Source organism: Electrophorus electricus, chromosome 18 (genome assembly GCF_013358815.1).
Source record: "Electrophorus electricus isolate fEleEle1 chromosome 18, fEleEle1.pri, whole genome shotgun sequence".
Lineage (NCBI taxonomy): Eukaryota > Metazoa > Chordata > Actinopteri > Gymnotiformes > Gymnotidae > Electrophorus > Electrophorus electricus.
In genome coordinates, this window is record NC_049552.1 from 6,646,371 (window position 1) to 6,662,905 (window position 16,535).

The following is a 16,535-nucleotide window of genomic DNA, read 5'->3' on the forward strand; positions in this document are numbered from 1 at the left end:
TTTAAGTGCAGACTGATTCATCTATTTTTTGAAACCGAATATATCCAGTGTTTTATAGCTAATTGATGACTTTTGAGGCAAGTGTGCGATGACACAGTGTTACTTGGTGGGGATACATTTCCACTACTTGTCAGCTCTACTAGCCTGGCAGTTCTAGTGCAAAACCAAAGCAAAAAAGGACAATAGGCCTGTGTTGGGTGATTTAAGATATTTGAGTGTAAAAAAGTGTTGGTAAAATATTCCATTAATGACCAGTTAGTATATAGAATGTGATATTTGGAGGGTGTTCCTCATTTTCGATTACAATGTGTAGTTTTATATTATTTTTGAACCTTATGGTTAGTTTGTAAAGTTAGATCACAAAACCCATGATCTTAAACACTGCCATTATAATTTGCAATATACAAAAACATGGTAATACCATTAATATAACACTCTATTTTAACATTATATAGAATAAAACTATTTACATGCAACTTGTATAGCAGGTGTAGATTGAAAGAATAAAAAAGGAGCACTTTGGCTTCCTCCTACTCCCAGTCAAAGTACAGAAATGAATGTGAAGCATATAATCTTCACTGGGATTTAGGATTTATGTCTGGGACACTCCTACAGTGATTTGTAATTTAAGCAAATATAGGAAATAGATGGACAATGGTTGGTTTCCCTGCTGGTCTGGTATTGCTTTTCTGAGAACACCAACACAATACAAGTAAAGGTGTGATTTGTTGGTGAATTGCTATCTGTATTTTTCATATCCCTTATTCAATGCCGCAATAATACAGCAAGGAACTTAGACTGTTATTACATGTTTTGGAAAATCTGTCGCTTTCTGTTCATAAAATGTTATGGTTACTAGGCTAAACTGTGAAAGCAGGAGCCTTTGAGTTGTTCACATGTAATCACCAGTAAATTATGCTAATAATAACTAGCTCGCAGACTAGACTGGATTGGCATAAATGATTATACGCGTATGCCGTGCGCGCATGCACATTTGGGTGTATGTGCGTGCACAGGTCCGTATGCACTTGAGTATGCACTTGAGTTTCAGTATGATCCAACCCTCAGGTTACAGTCGCTCTCTCTCTCTATCCCTCACACACACACACACACACACACACACACACACACACACACACACACACACAAACTTGTTCACATATGCACCCGCACACACTAAATTGCGCCAGTTGTAGGTTATTTCAGCAAATACTGCATACGTCACGGTGCATGTACCAATATTGCCAGAATTTCGAGTTACTGAGCCAGACAATGAAATCCGTAATAGTAACCGTACCGAGTGCCATTGGATCCGCATGTTGATCCGCATGTGAGCCACAGGAGGGGCGAGAAAGAGGGGGGCGAATTTAAAAGCGCTGTCTATCTTAATCGATCTTTTAGAGACACAGAGGAAGGAATTGACTAAACGTTCTCGGCTGCAGTAGAGCGGGTTGTGGTTCATCTTAGGGAACAGAAAAGGAAATCTCGCGCACTCGACAAATTTCCGATAGTCCGAATCTGCCCGACGCAAAAGACGTCATCAGCTACCAAGTAGTTCATACGGAGGGTGCAGGTAGGATGCACCGATTACACTACTGCTTCGGCGAAATGATTACATGTACATGATTTTGTGTGTGTGTGTGTGTGTGTGTGTGTGTGTGTGTGTGTGTGTGTGTGTGTGTGTGTGTGTGTAATAGAGAAAGCGAGAGAAAGTGAGATCGTTGGATATAAGATGTAAGATGTCTTCATGACTACCTGCGCAGTCGACCTGTCATTTGCATCTGTCGCGAATGGTGCCGTCGTGATAACGGGAATAAAATAGCGATCGGAAATCAATACACTGTTGTTTTAAGGGTGCCTCCTAGGCGTAACACGTTCTGGAATGGAGCGTTTGATGCGGTAAGCGCTTCAGGTTGACGAGAACAAGACTACCACAGGCTCGCCGCATCGTCCTAGAGGCTTCAGTCGCGCTGTGAAGCCACGATGACACGCGATAGCTCTTTGCCGCGAGGCTTATCACCGCGGTAAGAACAGCTCACTGTAATTACTTTCGGGTTCTTTTCTTTTTCTTTTTAAAATGCATGTCATCAAGAATGCAGAGCTGCGAGTCGCTGCCCGAAAAAAAAGAGAGAGAAAGAACTGAGTCAAGTATTTCATTTAGAAGTGGGTTATAATAAACGTTAGGCTTGAGCGCGCATCCGGTCGAGTGGTGTTGCGTGAACCAGAATGAAAAGAAAGAGGAGCGCGACTTTTGTGTCCCGGAGGACCGGAGGAGGTTGGGAGCGCCAGACCACATTGCAGTGTCCAGCCTTGGGAATCGGTGGCGGACTTCCTTCCATAACGCCCCCCCAAAACAGACGGAGCTAGCGGCTCACCCTTATCGCTCCTGCTACAGACAAAACTGGAGACGGTGCACGGATGGCAATAAGAAAGCCTTTTACATGGCAGCGTGAAAATTAAGTAAACGTGTTAGTCGATTTGGGGTTGGATGCAAGCTTTGGGTAGAATGTTTTTGTTTGTAGTTATATTTGATTATAACAACTTATTTTCAGTGGGTCATCTAAATGATATATAATGGCTTATGCTGGAGATCATCCAGGGAGGAAAACAAAGAAAACTAACGGAACTACACATCTTTATGAAATGCTGTTTTTAAGGTAGCAAGCCCATGCCTCAAAGGTGTACAATTTTTTGAAATTCAACAAAGTGCATGTCTTAATGGGCTCAGTTTGTACCGTGGCTTCTGCTGATGTGATACCCCGTGTTTGACTCTTTTGTGCTTTGGTGTGTGAGAGAGAAAACATTTAATGATAGAAGAAATTCCTTGAGAGAGATTTATCTAAATTTGGATTGGAGAGAGTGAAACCAACAGTAAAAACAGGACTGCTTGGAGGTGCCTGCAGAGACAGGCACATGAAAAGAGAATGTAGGGGGTGACAGATGGTTTGAGATTTGCAGATCTTTGTTTATCATGCATGCTATCACAAAACTTTGTCACCACTATGACTAAGAGGTACCACCATCCATTACTCAGAGAGAAAGCAAAATAGGGGAATATTAGAGAGTTGGTTTTTGATGTTTTTATCATGTCAACCATGATTTGTCACAGACTGCACACATTACCAGAAAAGCATGCTTTATATGTGTCTTTGTATATACTTCTGAAGTACATACTTCACACAGATTGTGTGTATCAACTTTGCATACACACTTTGCAGGTGTGTATTTGCTGCTGGTTTATGAGAGAATAAGAGGAAGAGAGAGAGAGAGAGAGAGAGAGAGAGAGAGAGAGCGAGAGAGAGAGAGAGAGACTTTTGCCCTGATAGTGAAGATTATTTACATTCCTTAAAAGTAGAAGGGTGGAATCATTTCAGTTAGAGCATCCAGTACCTCTCACGCATATCTTCTGCCGCCACACAAACACACACACTCACACACACACACACACACACACACACACACACACACACACACACACACACACACCACTCTTGCCCAAATCCTACATAAATAAGATATACATATTTATTTTAAACTCAAGTGAAAGTAGTAATTCTCCAATTGGTTAGCTTTACTCTCTCTCTCTCTCTCTCTCTCTCTCTCTCTCTCTCTCTCTCTCTCTCTCTCTCTCTCTCTCGCTCTCTCTCTCTCTCTCTCTCTCTCTCTCTCTCTCTCTCTCTCTCTCTCACACACACACACACACACACACACATCCAGGGGTATGCAGGACAGCACTCTGATCACTGTCTACAAACAGGCTTCTGTCTGTGCCTGGAAACATTCACTGAAATTAACGGAAATAACTGACTGCATGGAATGAGTCAGTCCATGTGTACGTGTGTGTGTATACGAGTGTGTGTATACGTGTGTGTGTGTGTGTGTGTGTGTGTGTGTGAGAGAGAGAGAAAGAGAGAGAGAACCCCCCTCTGGAGAAACAAATCTCTCTTTCATAATTTGAAACTTGCAGTGCAGCAATATGATGGCTGAAATGCAATCGTTTTTGCTGATCATATTTGGAGGGCATGCGCATGAGAAAGATGGCGATAGCAAAGCTCCGACTGTGCAACTACAACACTGTTGGAAGGGAAGGGGGTGCTGGGAGGGTCAAAGAAATAAAACGTCTGCTTTTGAGCGAGAATGTGTGATGACATTTGCATTAAGGGACATCTTAGAAGGCAGAAATGCCATTTCCCGCCTAAATGCCCTCCACACATTCTGTGCGCTGAGGGACTTTGCATCTGCCCTAGTGCATGTGTGCTGTGTGGGAGTGGGAGAACTGAAAGTTTTTCAGTAAAAGGCAGAAAGGCCACTGCTCTCTGTCAATCACTGTCAGAACAGAGCTCATCACACGCAGAAACACACAAGCACACAGGAAATATGAGCGCAGAGTCATCAAACACACGCTGATATGCAAGAGAATGTGGACATACGTACGCAACATACCCACCCGCCGAACCAACTGGATCTGATTTTCCGGAGGCAGTGTAAATATGCACGCCCAGTGAACTATCGCAACCTCGCATATACCTCCATGTTATAATAACTGAGATAACAGTCTGACATTCTTATGTGGACATATAACTACAAGTTATTCTTATGAGCACATTCCTATGAGCACATATAACTCCAAGTTATTCCTATGAGCACATTCCTATGAGCACATATAACTCCAATTTATTCCTATGAGCACATTCAACTCCAAGTTATTCCTATGAGCACATTCCTATGAGCACATATAACTCCAAGTTATTCCTATGAGCACATATAACTCCAAGTTATTCCTATGAGCACATTCAACTCCAAGTTATTCCTATGAGCACATATAACACCAAGTTATTCCTATGAGCACATTCCTACTTTCTTTCTCTTTCCCTTTTTCTCTTAATGTCTCTTTCTATACCTGGACTCTCCCTGCCTTCTCTGCCTCAACATGCCATTCTTTCATTGATAATCTCTAACTTTATGCTTTTAACCTTTTCTCCAGTGTGCAAACATGTCAGAATAACAACATAAAGAACAAGACATGCTGAACTAATGAGAGAAATCAGAGAGATGGATAAAGAATGAGGATCCAAAATGGAAAAAAGCAAGAGCGTGTTTGGGAGAAAGAGTGAAGATTAAAGCAAACACCTCCCACTCTCTCTCTTACAACGGCTGTGATGTCATCATTATGAGCCCACAGGCCAAAAGGTTATGATCAATCACATATTTACACTAGACATGCACTAATGTGCAAATGACTGCAGTGTTTGAAGCACGGATAGTATTGCTATGAATGTCCTAAATATACAGCACCGAAACTCAACAAGTTTCCACAGGTCTTTATTTCTGCTCAGCCATGCACCATAAATACAAATATTGCTAGGGTTTCTTGTTAAAACATGTGTTCAGTAATGCATTTTGTTGGTTGTATGCTGGCTTGCAGTAAATATGAGTAAGAAATACAACCGTAATGGATGTTAATTGAGTATCAGGGCTGTCATGCAGTGTATATTCTGGAAGTAGCATATGAAAATACCGAATAGCCGTGCCTCCCTGCATACTGTGTTCGTGGGTCTGTTTACACACTAGTACAGTCAGAGTTTGCACCTGCGCTTATGACTCATGACTTTGTTGACACTGAGGGCAGGTCACTTAAAGTGCTCAGTTGTCCATACTGTACTACGCAGAGGTATACACACACATGGTGCTGAGTTGCAGTTTTTACACATACACGCACAAAATGATAAACCAACAATATGCCATATGTGCTGTACAGCTGGTATAACTACACACTTTGGGAGTGCTGTACTCACTCATATGCTCAGAGTACCCAGCCTTTTTTAAAATCAGTTTTTTGAGTAAGTCTGCCTGTCTGTTTGTGAGCAAGTGCGACTGTAATGTAATGTATCTTTTTTTAACAGGTGAAGACAAAAAAAAAAAAAAAAGCAGTGAGTTGTTACTGAGGCATTGAGGAGGCAGATTACCACCATGGAGCATCTGCTGATACTCTCCATGCTTCTGGCTTTGCTGCACCCAATCACAGGCAATGTGTATGTAAACTCTTCCTCAAATGAAGGCAATACCCAAATTTCTGCTCCACAACCAACCAACCAGACGCAGTTGAGTTTGGGGTCTTCTCATCTCATAGGCCGGACAGAGGTGGCTTTCAAAATTAATGATCAAGAAATGGGCACAAGAGACAAAACAGTCATGGACAAATTTGTTGGAGCGGCTGATCAAGAAGACGTTGTATCAAGTGGGCATTCAGAGGAACCAACCATTAGTAATATGTGGAAAACACCACCACAGCCTTCAAGTACAGATATAAAAGTTAAACTTGCAGCCCATTCAGTATCTCCATACACCAGAGACATTGGGGTACTTACCCAAACTCCATGGCCTGCAGCAGGGCCTATTAACACAACACCCACACAGCAAGCTGGAGACCAGACCAAAAATGAAAGCACTGAACTTTCATTTACCTCTCAGGGCTCTGGCCGCAACCTGCTCCATGGCAGACATGTCACACCAGAAGCACTGTCAGAAGAACCATTTAATGAAATCATTGAAGATGATTGGTCAGATTTGGCAACATTAATCCCCACTGGACGTGGTTTATGGGAGTCGTCAACTGGCACTATGGAAACGGACAGTGTGGAGCATGCACAGTACAGGCCCCCAGCTCAAACTGTTTATGACATTCTGACCACTGGATCCAGGGCTCATACAAGCCCTACTGTAAGACTGGTGCTCCAGTCTAACCCTTCCACCAGTACGCTGGCCAATAAGAAACATGCATTTGCATCAGCTGGTTCCGAATCGGTGACAGATCGTGTGAGCTCCAATCTGTCAATCAGTGAGGCTGATCTAGGAGTCGGTGAGTTAAAGTTTCAATGTTCTGTCAAGTTCCAATGACATATGGTGCGTTAATTTATAGCTTTGTTTTATTCTCCCATGTTTATTAGCTGAGGCAGGCAGCACCATTTCAGCAGGCAATCGACAGCACAGGACATTTCCAGTAAGGGAAACCCCAGCTAGTTCAACTCCACAGCCAGGAAACGCAACACAACCGGCAAAGGCAGCAACAGCACCCAATCAACAGCCAAAAGGGGCAGGGTCTCAAGGAACAGGCACCAGCACAGGCATTCTGCAAAGACCAGGGACCACAGCATTTAAGAGCTTGGCCCCTACAAGCACATCATTTCAACAGAACACAGCAGGTAGGAATCGTTTGAAGAGTGTGCTCATGGGATTTGTAGTTCGCAGCAGTAATGGAAACAATGGCTACTTTGATAATATGTATGTCTTTGGCACAAAGTTGAATTATTTATGCAGCTGGTTTCTTACGGGAAGATGATGGAGAAAGCACAACGGTCCCAGACAGGGCCAGTAGCAGAGACAGGGAGAGAGAAAGAGGCAGATGGAAAATGTAAGCGTGGGAAAGAGACAAGTCTCACCTGGGGGGAAAATATGCACAGAGGAGATGGACGGAGAGACGGAAGGAGGCGAGAACAGATAGAAGACAGAAGGGCAGTGAAGGATGAAGTGAGCAAGGATGAAAGAAAACGAGGGCCCAAAACAGAGTGGCTCCTGCAGGTTTCCTGATAGGTACTGTCACACAGAGAAGGGCTCATTTTGTAAATGTAGCGAGCAAGGGGCATGGGGTAATGAGCCGGGAGAGCTGAGAGAAGTGATCAAAGCCAGATGGGTGGAGGGCTTGTTGCAGTGAAGGTTGGAGACAAGTGGAATAAAACAGGGCAGAAGCTGAAGGAGCCGTATGGATGCCAGTCGAGTAGTTTTATTTGGGGTCTCAGAATTCTAATAGACCTCCACTGCACATGAAACTGAGGAATCAAGGACACATGTCAGTCACTGTGGTTTGTGTGTGTGTATGTATGTGTGTGTTTTTGGTGTAGAGTGAAAGACCGTGTGTTTGTTGGTGTGTGTAAATGCCTCCAGCTGTGAAATGTGATCGGCACACCTGGGATATGTCTGAGCCCCAGGTCTGCTGTGCAGGAGCAAATCTTTGTCAAAGGGAGTAAAGCATATGTTACTAGAAGTATATGCGCATCTGTCTGATTTCCAATTTACTTTTGTGAAGGTTTATCCTCAGCACGTGTGCAGGACCTAATTACAATTATGAGTTTGTATGAGTGTGTATATACCCCACTCCCCTAGACGTGAAAGATTTCTGGGGGCCAAATTTTATATGTATATTTTAATCACTTTCTGTGCCATTTCTTATCTGATACTTTACCTTTTTGGTTGGGGGGCTCTCCCCCTCTGGCAATGCGATATTGTTCTCAGATGTTTTATTTCATAGAAATGTCCGGTAAGTCATGTTAATTTCAGTTTATCACAAACCACCATTTGTCCCAAAGCTAAAGGTATTTTGTCAGTTATAAAAAGTTTGCATTGTACCATAAGTCCTTTGACTGATGCCAAAGCAGAAAACCAGGAGAACACTGGAGCCTTATGATTTAGAGCAGGGAGCAATACCTGTATGGTAATAAACAAGATGCCTTTTTGAGGAGTTATGGAAAGGTAGTTCCAGTGATAAAAATGACAAAAACCTCTGTGTGCTTTTTCCGTTCAGCAGATCCCTTGTGCCTTAAGTTCTTGTTCAGGTTGTAATCTCATGATACAGTGTTGCTTTTAATTCCTCCAGGCTGCATCTGAGCTGAGTTTATCACTGTATATGTGTGTGCAGGAGCCATTACAAAACTGTGGGTGTGTGTGCATGTGTTCTGTCTTGCATACTACAGGCTACGAATAAAACCTGCAGGGAAAAGCAATGCTGCCTAACCACATTTTAAAAAACAACCTAAAACACAGATGGGAAAATGCTGATAGGACAGCTGAAAGTACATTTCCACTGCAGTAGCTGGCATAGAATGCTAAAGTGATATGTTGTGAAAATTCATGGCTGTTTTTGAGGAAAGCCCTTTATTTTCTCCAGTTATGAAAGCGACACATGGAAATCATTGCATTTTCCTATGCGGTGTTGATCCATGTGGGCAGCAGTTTAGCAGGAATATGCATTTTAACCACAAAACCTATGCCAAATCTGTAGATCTTTACAGGTGTAGTGCCACCTTGATTTAATGTATAATGTACTATTTTTTGACTGTACCAACATTAACAGATACATCACAGTATGTCTGATTTTAATAACTTCTCGTGTTATCCTTCTCTTCATATTTCCTCTAAATATTATTTAACTTGAGGGCGCTGTATTTAAACATTGCTAATCAATACAGTGTTTTAAATAGATCAAATGTGCACAGTCAGAAGTTCTGTGAAAGAATATTATGTTACATATTTGTAGAAATGTATAGATTTGCACATTGTGTGTGTGTGTTTAAAATGAGAACTTGTCATATTTTATAAGGTATTTGCAGATGAGTAATAGATGCAGGAAAATGATGGGAGGAGATTGTGTTAACCAACCCGAGTTCAAGTGCAGGTGATGTGTGGTTGGGCTGGCATAGTGCCAGATGGCTTCCCTGTAGCCCAGTTGTGTGAATTTGTATGAAGAGTTGTTTTGTGTCTGTGCTAGTTATATAGAAGCTTGAGTATTATGTATCATTTGGTTTGGCTAAAAATCTAGGCAGCTATTTTTAGCTTCTTTGTCCTTTTGATTTTGTCTGGTTTTCAACATTAAAGGCAGTTTTTGCACCTTGGAATCATTCCACGTCACATTCTGCCCCTAAGCAAGCCAGCTGGTTTCACATTACGGCCTTACATTAGCTAATAACAGCTGAAATACAGGTTGTTTACAGGTGGAAATGTGGAATACACTGCTCTGCCAGTCTGAATCTGCACTGTTATATGTCTTATTAGTATTAATGGAATACTTTCATAGAACTAGATTTACCATAAGTCTTAATAGAACAATTATGAATTTGGGTTTTATATAGTAGATACCATGTAAAAGTCTCATTTCAATTTGTAACCAGACAATTTTGTTGTGTGTACATATGTCCCTCTGTCTGTTGTTTGTCTTTCATCCACACTTTTATTTTGTATCAATGACTCATATTTGATGTGCATTATGGCTTAAATAATTACTTTATTGTGAGTATACCAGAAGTTAAATCATGTGCAGACAGTAGAGTGAGAGGTGAATCGTAATTGTAATGTGAAAAATACTTAAGTGGATGCTAGATTACTTTTCTTATATTAGGTCAATTATCTGATATCAATATAAGAACAACTGTGATTGTGATCGTGTTATGTACCTGATGCATGATAAACGAGCAGTCTAAAGCAGTGTAGCACTAGTTCCTTTTCTAAGTCAGACAATGGATGCTTCTGTCCTAAAACACTATCTCCATCTGCTGGAAGTACTGTCACATTACATATCTCAGCAGACAAAACAACAACCTTATTTAAATGTGTACCTACTTTTATGGAATTTGGCAAAGCGACTTAAAAAAAGTGATCATTTGCAATTATACATTTGCTATCAGTATGTATGCTCCCTGGAAATGATAGACTGAGTAGTTCATAAGATGCAGAGAGCAATAAAAAAGCCCACCTGCCATCAGTACATTTCACTTGAGGTCTTTGCTTATTCTGTTTTTGTCCAATTACTGGGCAATTGTCCATTTTGTATCATGTATATTTTGGTCTGCCATTCTATCTTGAAACCAGTTTTTTTTATTGGTTTGATTGTTTGTTTGCTTCCACAGATACAAGCACCCAAAGCACAACTCACTTGAAAGGACACAGATACTTGACACCATTGGACAAGGATGTGAGATTGGGTGTCAGCCACGGGAGCGTCCCTGTGGTTAAACAAGACCCAACCCCTACTGCTACCCACATTCCTGGAGGCCCCTGTGCCACTGGCTTGGGTCCCTGTGCGAGCCCTGGTGATCTGGATGTGGTCACTGAGGTTGGCATCTCAAATGGGAGCATGTTGGTGTGGGCAGACCTAAGCCGCACACTGTCGTTTGCCTGGGAGCTGCACGTTTTTGGCTCAGCCTCCCTCTTCCTGCTCCTGGCTGCTGGTGCCACCCTGGGCCTGGCCCTGGCTCCCAGCATGTGCTGCCCTCACCGCGGCTTGCTGGCATTCACCAATGGCCTTCTGCTCCTCGCTGGTGCTGTGCGGGCTGCCTACTTCCTCCTCGACCCCTACGGTTCCCGACAGCTCCTGCCGCAGCCTGTCGCCACGGCACTGTGCACGCTGCCACTGCCCCTGCTGACCTGGGCCCAGGCTGCCATGGCTGTGCTCGTGCTGAAGGGGGCTAAGGTGAATCTACTACCCCCCTCGCTCCAGCGTCCACCCCTCCTGGTCGTGCTGGTGGTGCTCCAGTGCACCCTGTTGCTCGCAGCTGACCTGCTGTCTCCTGCGCTGTCGCCCTCTGTACCAATCGTGCTGCAAAGCCTCACCTTGACTGCAGGGCTGGCCCTGTGCCTGGGCTACCTGTGTGTGGCCCTTCCGCGCCTGTCTAGCCCCCAGGCAGGGTGCACTGGGGACCAGGGTTTGTGCGGGCCAAAGCTGAGGGTGCTGGCACGCACATTGGCTGTGTGCGCCCTCCTGGGGGTGCTGTGCTGCCTGCTGCATGCCTATACCTGCCTATGGCTGTATGGCCTGCTGGGTGACTGCCGGCGCTTCCGCTGGGCCTGGTGGCTGTGCCAGTTCTGGGCCCGGCTACTGGAACTCGCCTGGGCTTTTGGTCTAATGCTGCTGGCCTCCTGGGTCTTCTGGAGGCCACGAAGGGGCCAGACGGGGAGGGCTACGGGACAGGGAGGTGCTGGTACAGGAGACCTCGCCTCACCCGGCCAATCCTCCAGCTCCTCCCACACGCACACATGCTGGGCAAAAATAGTACAGAGTCTTAAGGGGCGGCCAAACAGGAAGACTGACAGCAATGGCATGGGAGGGGCCAGCGGTGGCAGTGGCAGCGGTAGTGTGGCTGGGGAGGTGCCCAACAACTGCAGCGGGCAGGACCGGCCAGGAGCTGACATCAGCAAGAGCCTCATACGAAACCGGGACACACCCAAAGAGAGCAACCGTGCTCGTAACCAGAGGAGCGTCGGCGAGGCCTCGGTGGGGTCACTGTTGAGGCTGCAGACGCTCAGCCGGCAGCATCGGTGCTCGAGTAGCAGCGTGGACCGCGACAAGGAGTCGGCCGTCTCGCTGTACGACTTTGACCTGCGCCCTCCGTCCCCCATCGACCTGAGCCGCAGCATCGACGAAGCGCTGCACAGAGAGCACCTGCTGCAGGGAGGTGGCCTGTTCCACCCGCTCGGCACCTGGTCACCACCACGGTCACCACCACCCCAGCCCCCTGGGTCATGGATGCGCAGGAACAGCGAGCCCCAGGTCCCGCTGTCGGAAAGCAGCGGCGAGCGATCGCCACTCACCGAGTCCTCCGCTGCCCTGGAACGCTCTATCCCCAGTGCCGTGCCCAGTCGCCAGGTGACAGCGCCCCCTACACCCACCCACCAGGGCCCTCGCTGGGTATCCGGAGCCCCTGTGCCTTCCTCCGTGTCCTGCCCTGTCTCCTTGCACCCCTCCCCCAGCACAGGACAAGCCCTTACCCCCAGCACGGATGACACCAGGCCATTCCTGACCCCTGAAATGGACAGGGTGGGGTCACAGCTGGACAGTAGAGGGGGGCGGAGCTACCTGAAAGTCAATTGCCATGATGACTCGGCCAGTGTGAGTAGTGACATAATCGACCTTTGAACTGGGTTAAACTTGGTCAAAGAGGAAAAACCCTGATAACAATCACCTCACATTACCTAAAAGAAAAAGCTGTGATGAAAGGAAATTTTTATGGTGACTGGTACAGCCACAGACTACAAGTCACAGAGACATTGAAAAATGGCTTAATTTGGATTTCAATTGGATTATAGAAGTCAGATTTACAAGCACATAAAGTTAACTTGCAACATGGGCTCCTCTGTGTGGCTCTCTGCAGTTTTATAGGTGTTTGTGCACTATGCCCTGTTCATTCCTGGAGGCAAAGCTCAGCAAGCAATGTGAAAGATAAGTGCTGCACCACAGATTTTGCAGCACAAAGGTTATTTCAGAAGATGAGAACAGCCGAGTCATGGCTGTGTGGATTTCTTATTATTTCTCTCCCCCAGACTGAGAATATTAATTTGGAATGTCTGAAAATGATGAAGGTAAGCTATTTTATGAAAAATATTTTTGGAAAGCTCATCTGTTTTCAATGTGTTTGGGCTTTTGATTTTTTGAAACTAACAAACTCTGGATAGGGATTTATGAATATAAGAGAGATTTGTGCTAGGTTCTGCAAAAAAAAATCTTTAACCCCATACCTACCCAAAAGCTCTGTTTATTCTTTCATTTTATTTTATTTATTTAACTTTTTTTGGGGGGGGGGGGGGGTGCTTTTTGAGACATAAGAAGCAACCACTTCCCCTTAATTCATTTTTTTTTTTCATGTCTTAAAATGACATGGCAAGTCACACAAACATGGCAGTTAGGACCTTAAATAATGAGACTACAGCCGAAAGATTTCAGAACCTGGCCATCAAGTGTTCGCATCAAGTGTTGACAATTCATTTTGAAGGACCATGCATTTGCAGTTACTGTGCATACGGTTTTATGGCATTACTGAATTTTAAATTGTGTTGTTTTTCTGCACTAACTAAAATGTGCCAAATGTGATGTCTTCTTGTACATGCCTTACCTAACAAAAGATCCTTGGGCAACTGTAAACTGTTTTGGACAGCCAGTGTAGCTCTTACACATTAGAAAAGCAAATATGAAGATACAGTATATTCCAAAAAACAGAGCTTGATTAGTCTTTCAGAACAGCAAGAGGACACTTGAGCAGTACATGTGAAAGGCTAACATTAGTGTGACATAAAAGAAAATGTACATACTGCTATTTTTGTTGTCTGTAAATAAAAATGTGCTGTGTTCAGAATAACATGAAATATATTTAATGTGAATGACAATCCTACATAGTGCAAGTGTATTTCCAGCCAGATTACAAGCACTGACATTAAGGGAACTCAATTATTTTTTTAGATGTGTAAAGGTATATAACTAAATATTCTAGTAATATCAGACTAAAATGTTTTCAACAGTAAATCAATCTCAAATGACATAAGCACTATTTAGTGCACATTCACATTTAATTAAAGAGGGAATTTATAAAAATGTGATCCACTCTCAAATTTGTGGCCTGTATCATGCGCTTCTGCTTTCTTGGTCAACCCAAATTCATTGCTTTTATTTGTGTTGTCAAATGATTTCATCAGGTGTCCCGATAGTGTGTTGACCTCACCTACACGCTACTGGGTTCTGTCTTGTACTGTTAGTACAGTCATGCTTACAGAACCTATTTGAGTCCATCATGGTCTTTGGAAACCCTCTTTATGCTGATGGATTTGTGCTGATGCCTCACTTTTGCTGTGAATTAAAACTGATGAACAGCAATATTTTGTGTTTGCTTTTTTTTACAGTAGCTTTCTTTAATAACACTTTCCACAGACCAGAATAAAAATGTAGCTACCACAAACTGCTGACATCGCCATCAACCCAAACATAAATCTCGGAACTGGAGATTGAAGTTAGTCATTCTCTGTAGTGTTTGTAAAACTGCTCATTCTGAGCCATGGTGAAGTTATTCTTCCAGTTCCCAACTTTCCATAGAAAAGTGTCAACATGCAGCTTACGAAGAGACGGCAGAAGACAATTGCTTCAAAATTGTCACCCATCCCCAACCCTCACCTACCTGCCTAACTAGCTGAATGAACTCACCTTTCTACGTGAGTGGGGGATTGGGAAAAACACTGATATTTCCATCGTCAGTGAGGCTGCTCACTGGGTTGTCCTTCATGACATCCAAGTGAATGCCTCCTCTGATCTTCCCCTTCTCATCTTCTGGCATGGACAAACGAAGAGGCAAAGGAATTTCATTTCTCGCAAAGTGTACCGAAGCACCAAAACCGTAAATGCTGCAAATAAACATTCATAATGAATTGTTGTGTTTTGTCTTTCATTGTATTGTATAAACATTTATTTGCGAATTCTTTGTGAATACTTCAGGAGCTCAGAAGAACAATGAAATTTGCTACTTATGTTTTATATGTTACTGTAGTAAATCAACTGATTGGGTCATATTGCCTTTACACCTGCAGCCCAACTTTGTCACCTGGATCCTCACAATGACATGGGAGTCTCACCTCCTCAACACCCCCATGATCCTATTAACTCGATACTTACATGATACTTTTAGTTCAAAAGCAGCTTTATTCTATGTCTAGCAAATCTGCCTACTCGTATTGGAAATACTGTACTCTGAAGTTCTCCTCCTGGAAGGACTTATAAATTGATAAACTGTAACTTGGGAAAGAATGTATGCATATGTGATAGCCTTTTTGGATGTTTAAGTGAAGTTTGCTAATTCTTGTTTAAATACCACCATCTATTATAAACCTACAGACTCTCATTCCTTTTTGCAATACAATTCATCACATCCCAAGGCCTATAAAAACTCCACCACTTACTCACAGCTGCTTAGACTTAAACACATTTGCAATGAGGATGAAGACTTCCACCAGAAAAGCATAGAAATGTGTGAATATCTTCAAAACTGTGAGTTTCCCTGAGGAAATCATAGATGATGCGCTGCCCCATAAACAATATGTTGTTAAGCCAACAAGAATTCCCTTGGTGCTGATTATCATACTACAAATAAAACAGTGGCTGATATTATACTTAAACACTTCAGAATCCTCCAGGTTGATGCTGAGACCACATCCCTTTTTAAGGATCCTCTACTAATCTCCTACAGGTAAGACAAAAACATCAAAAAGATGTTCGTCAAGAGTGAGATAAATGATCATTCAAATAATGGCTGTGGTACTGTAGCCTGCAAGCGCTCTAGATATGCTACATGTAAATATATTAACACAGCCATTAAAATAACTGGCACAAAAGGATCAATTATCATCACCCATTCCTCATACGTCACTGCGGTGGGACTTTACTGTATTACTAGTAAGAGATGTAATCAGCTTTGGAGCTTTGGAGAAACCAAGAGGAGGTTTGCTGATTGGTTTGCTGAACACCTTTGGACCATCAGAATGAAGGATTTGTCATTTTTAGTTGCAAGGCATTTAATGCTAATGGACACTGCATTAATAACATATCTGTTTGCATTGCCTGTTGTTGCTATGGCAGCAATGAAATGAGGAAACTCAAAGAAAAATTCTTGGAACTTTAAATCATAACATTCATTCCACAGGGTTCTAAACATCTACATTTTCATATATAAACTGACTACTCCTACTACTAATTCTCTGCATCTCTTACTAAAGTGCAGTATACTGTTGCAGTTTCTCATCTAGAATCTTCTTTGGATTTTTTATATATATATATATATATATATATATATATATATATATAGTGCAAGAAACATCTCATGGATGCACTGAGACGCATCATCAGTGATGTAATCTGGAGTCATCGGATATTTCGGGTCTCTCAACATCTGACACCCTCACCCAGGGGATCCAGCCAGGGTTGATCAAGCCCCGACTTGCATTCCAGCAGCTAC

At 43.3% G+C, this 16,535-nt stretch overlaps 1 protein-coding gene and 1 long non-coding RNA gene across 2 annotated transcripts; both read left to right on the forward strand.

The window, feature by feature from the left end:
- Positions 1 to 1,668: 1,668 nt before the first annotated feature.
- On the forward strand, positions 1,669 to 5,197 carry LOC113584334. The gene is made up of 2 exons (XR_003411402.2): positions 1,669 to 2,024; positions 4,985 to 5,197. It is a non-coding gene; the product is annotated as an uncharacterized LOC113584334 (long non-coding RNA).
- A 712-nt stretch (positions 5,198 to 5,909) lies between these two features.
- On the forward strand, positions 5,910 to 13,335 carry LOC113584308 (proline-rich transmembrane protein 3). Its single transcript, XM_027021128.2, has 3 exons — positions 5,910 to 6,859; positions 6,948 to 7,202; positions 10,677 to 13,335. The coding sequence occupies exons 1-3, from the start codon at positions 5,971 to 5,973 to the stop codon at positions 12,680 to 12,682; spliced, it is 3,150 nt and encodes a 1,049-aa protein (XP_026876929.2). The 5' UTR covers positions 5,910 to 5,970; the 3' UTR covers positions 12,683 to 13,335.
- Positions 13,336 to 16,535: the final 3,200 nt, after the last annotated feature.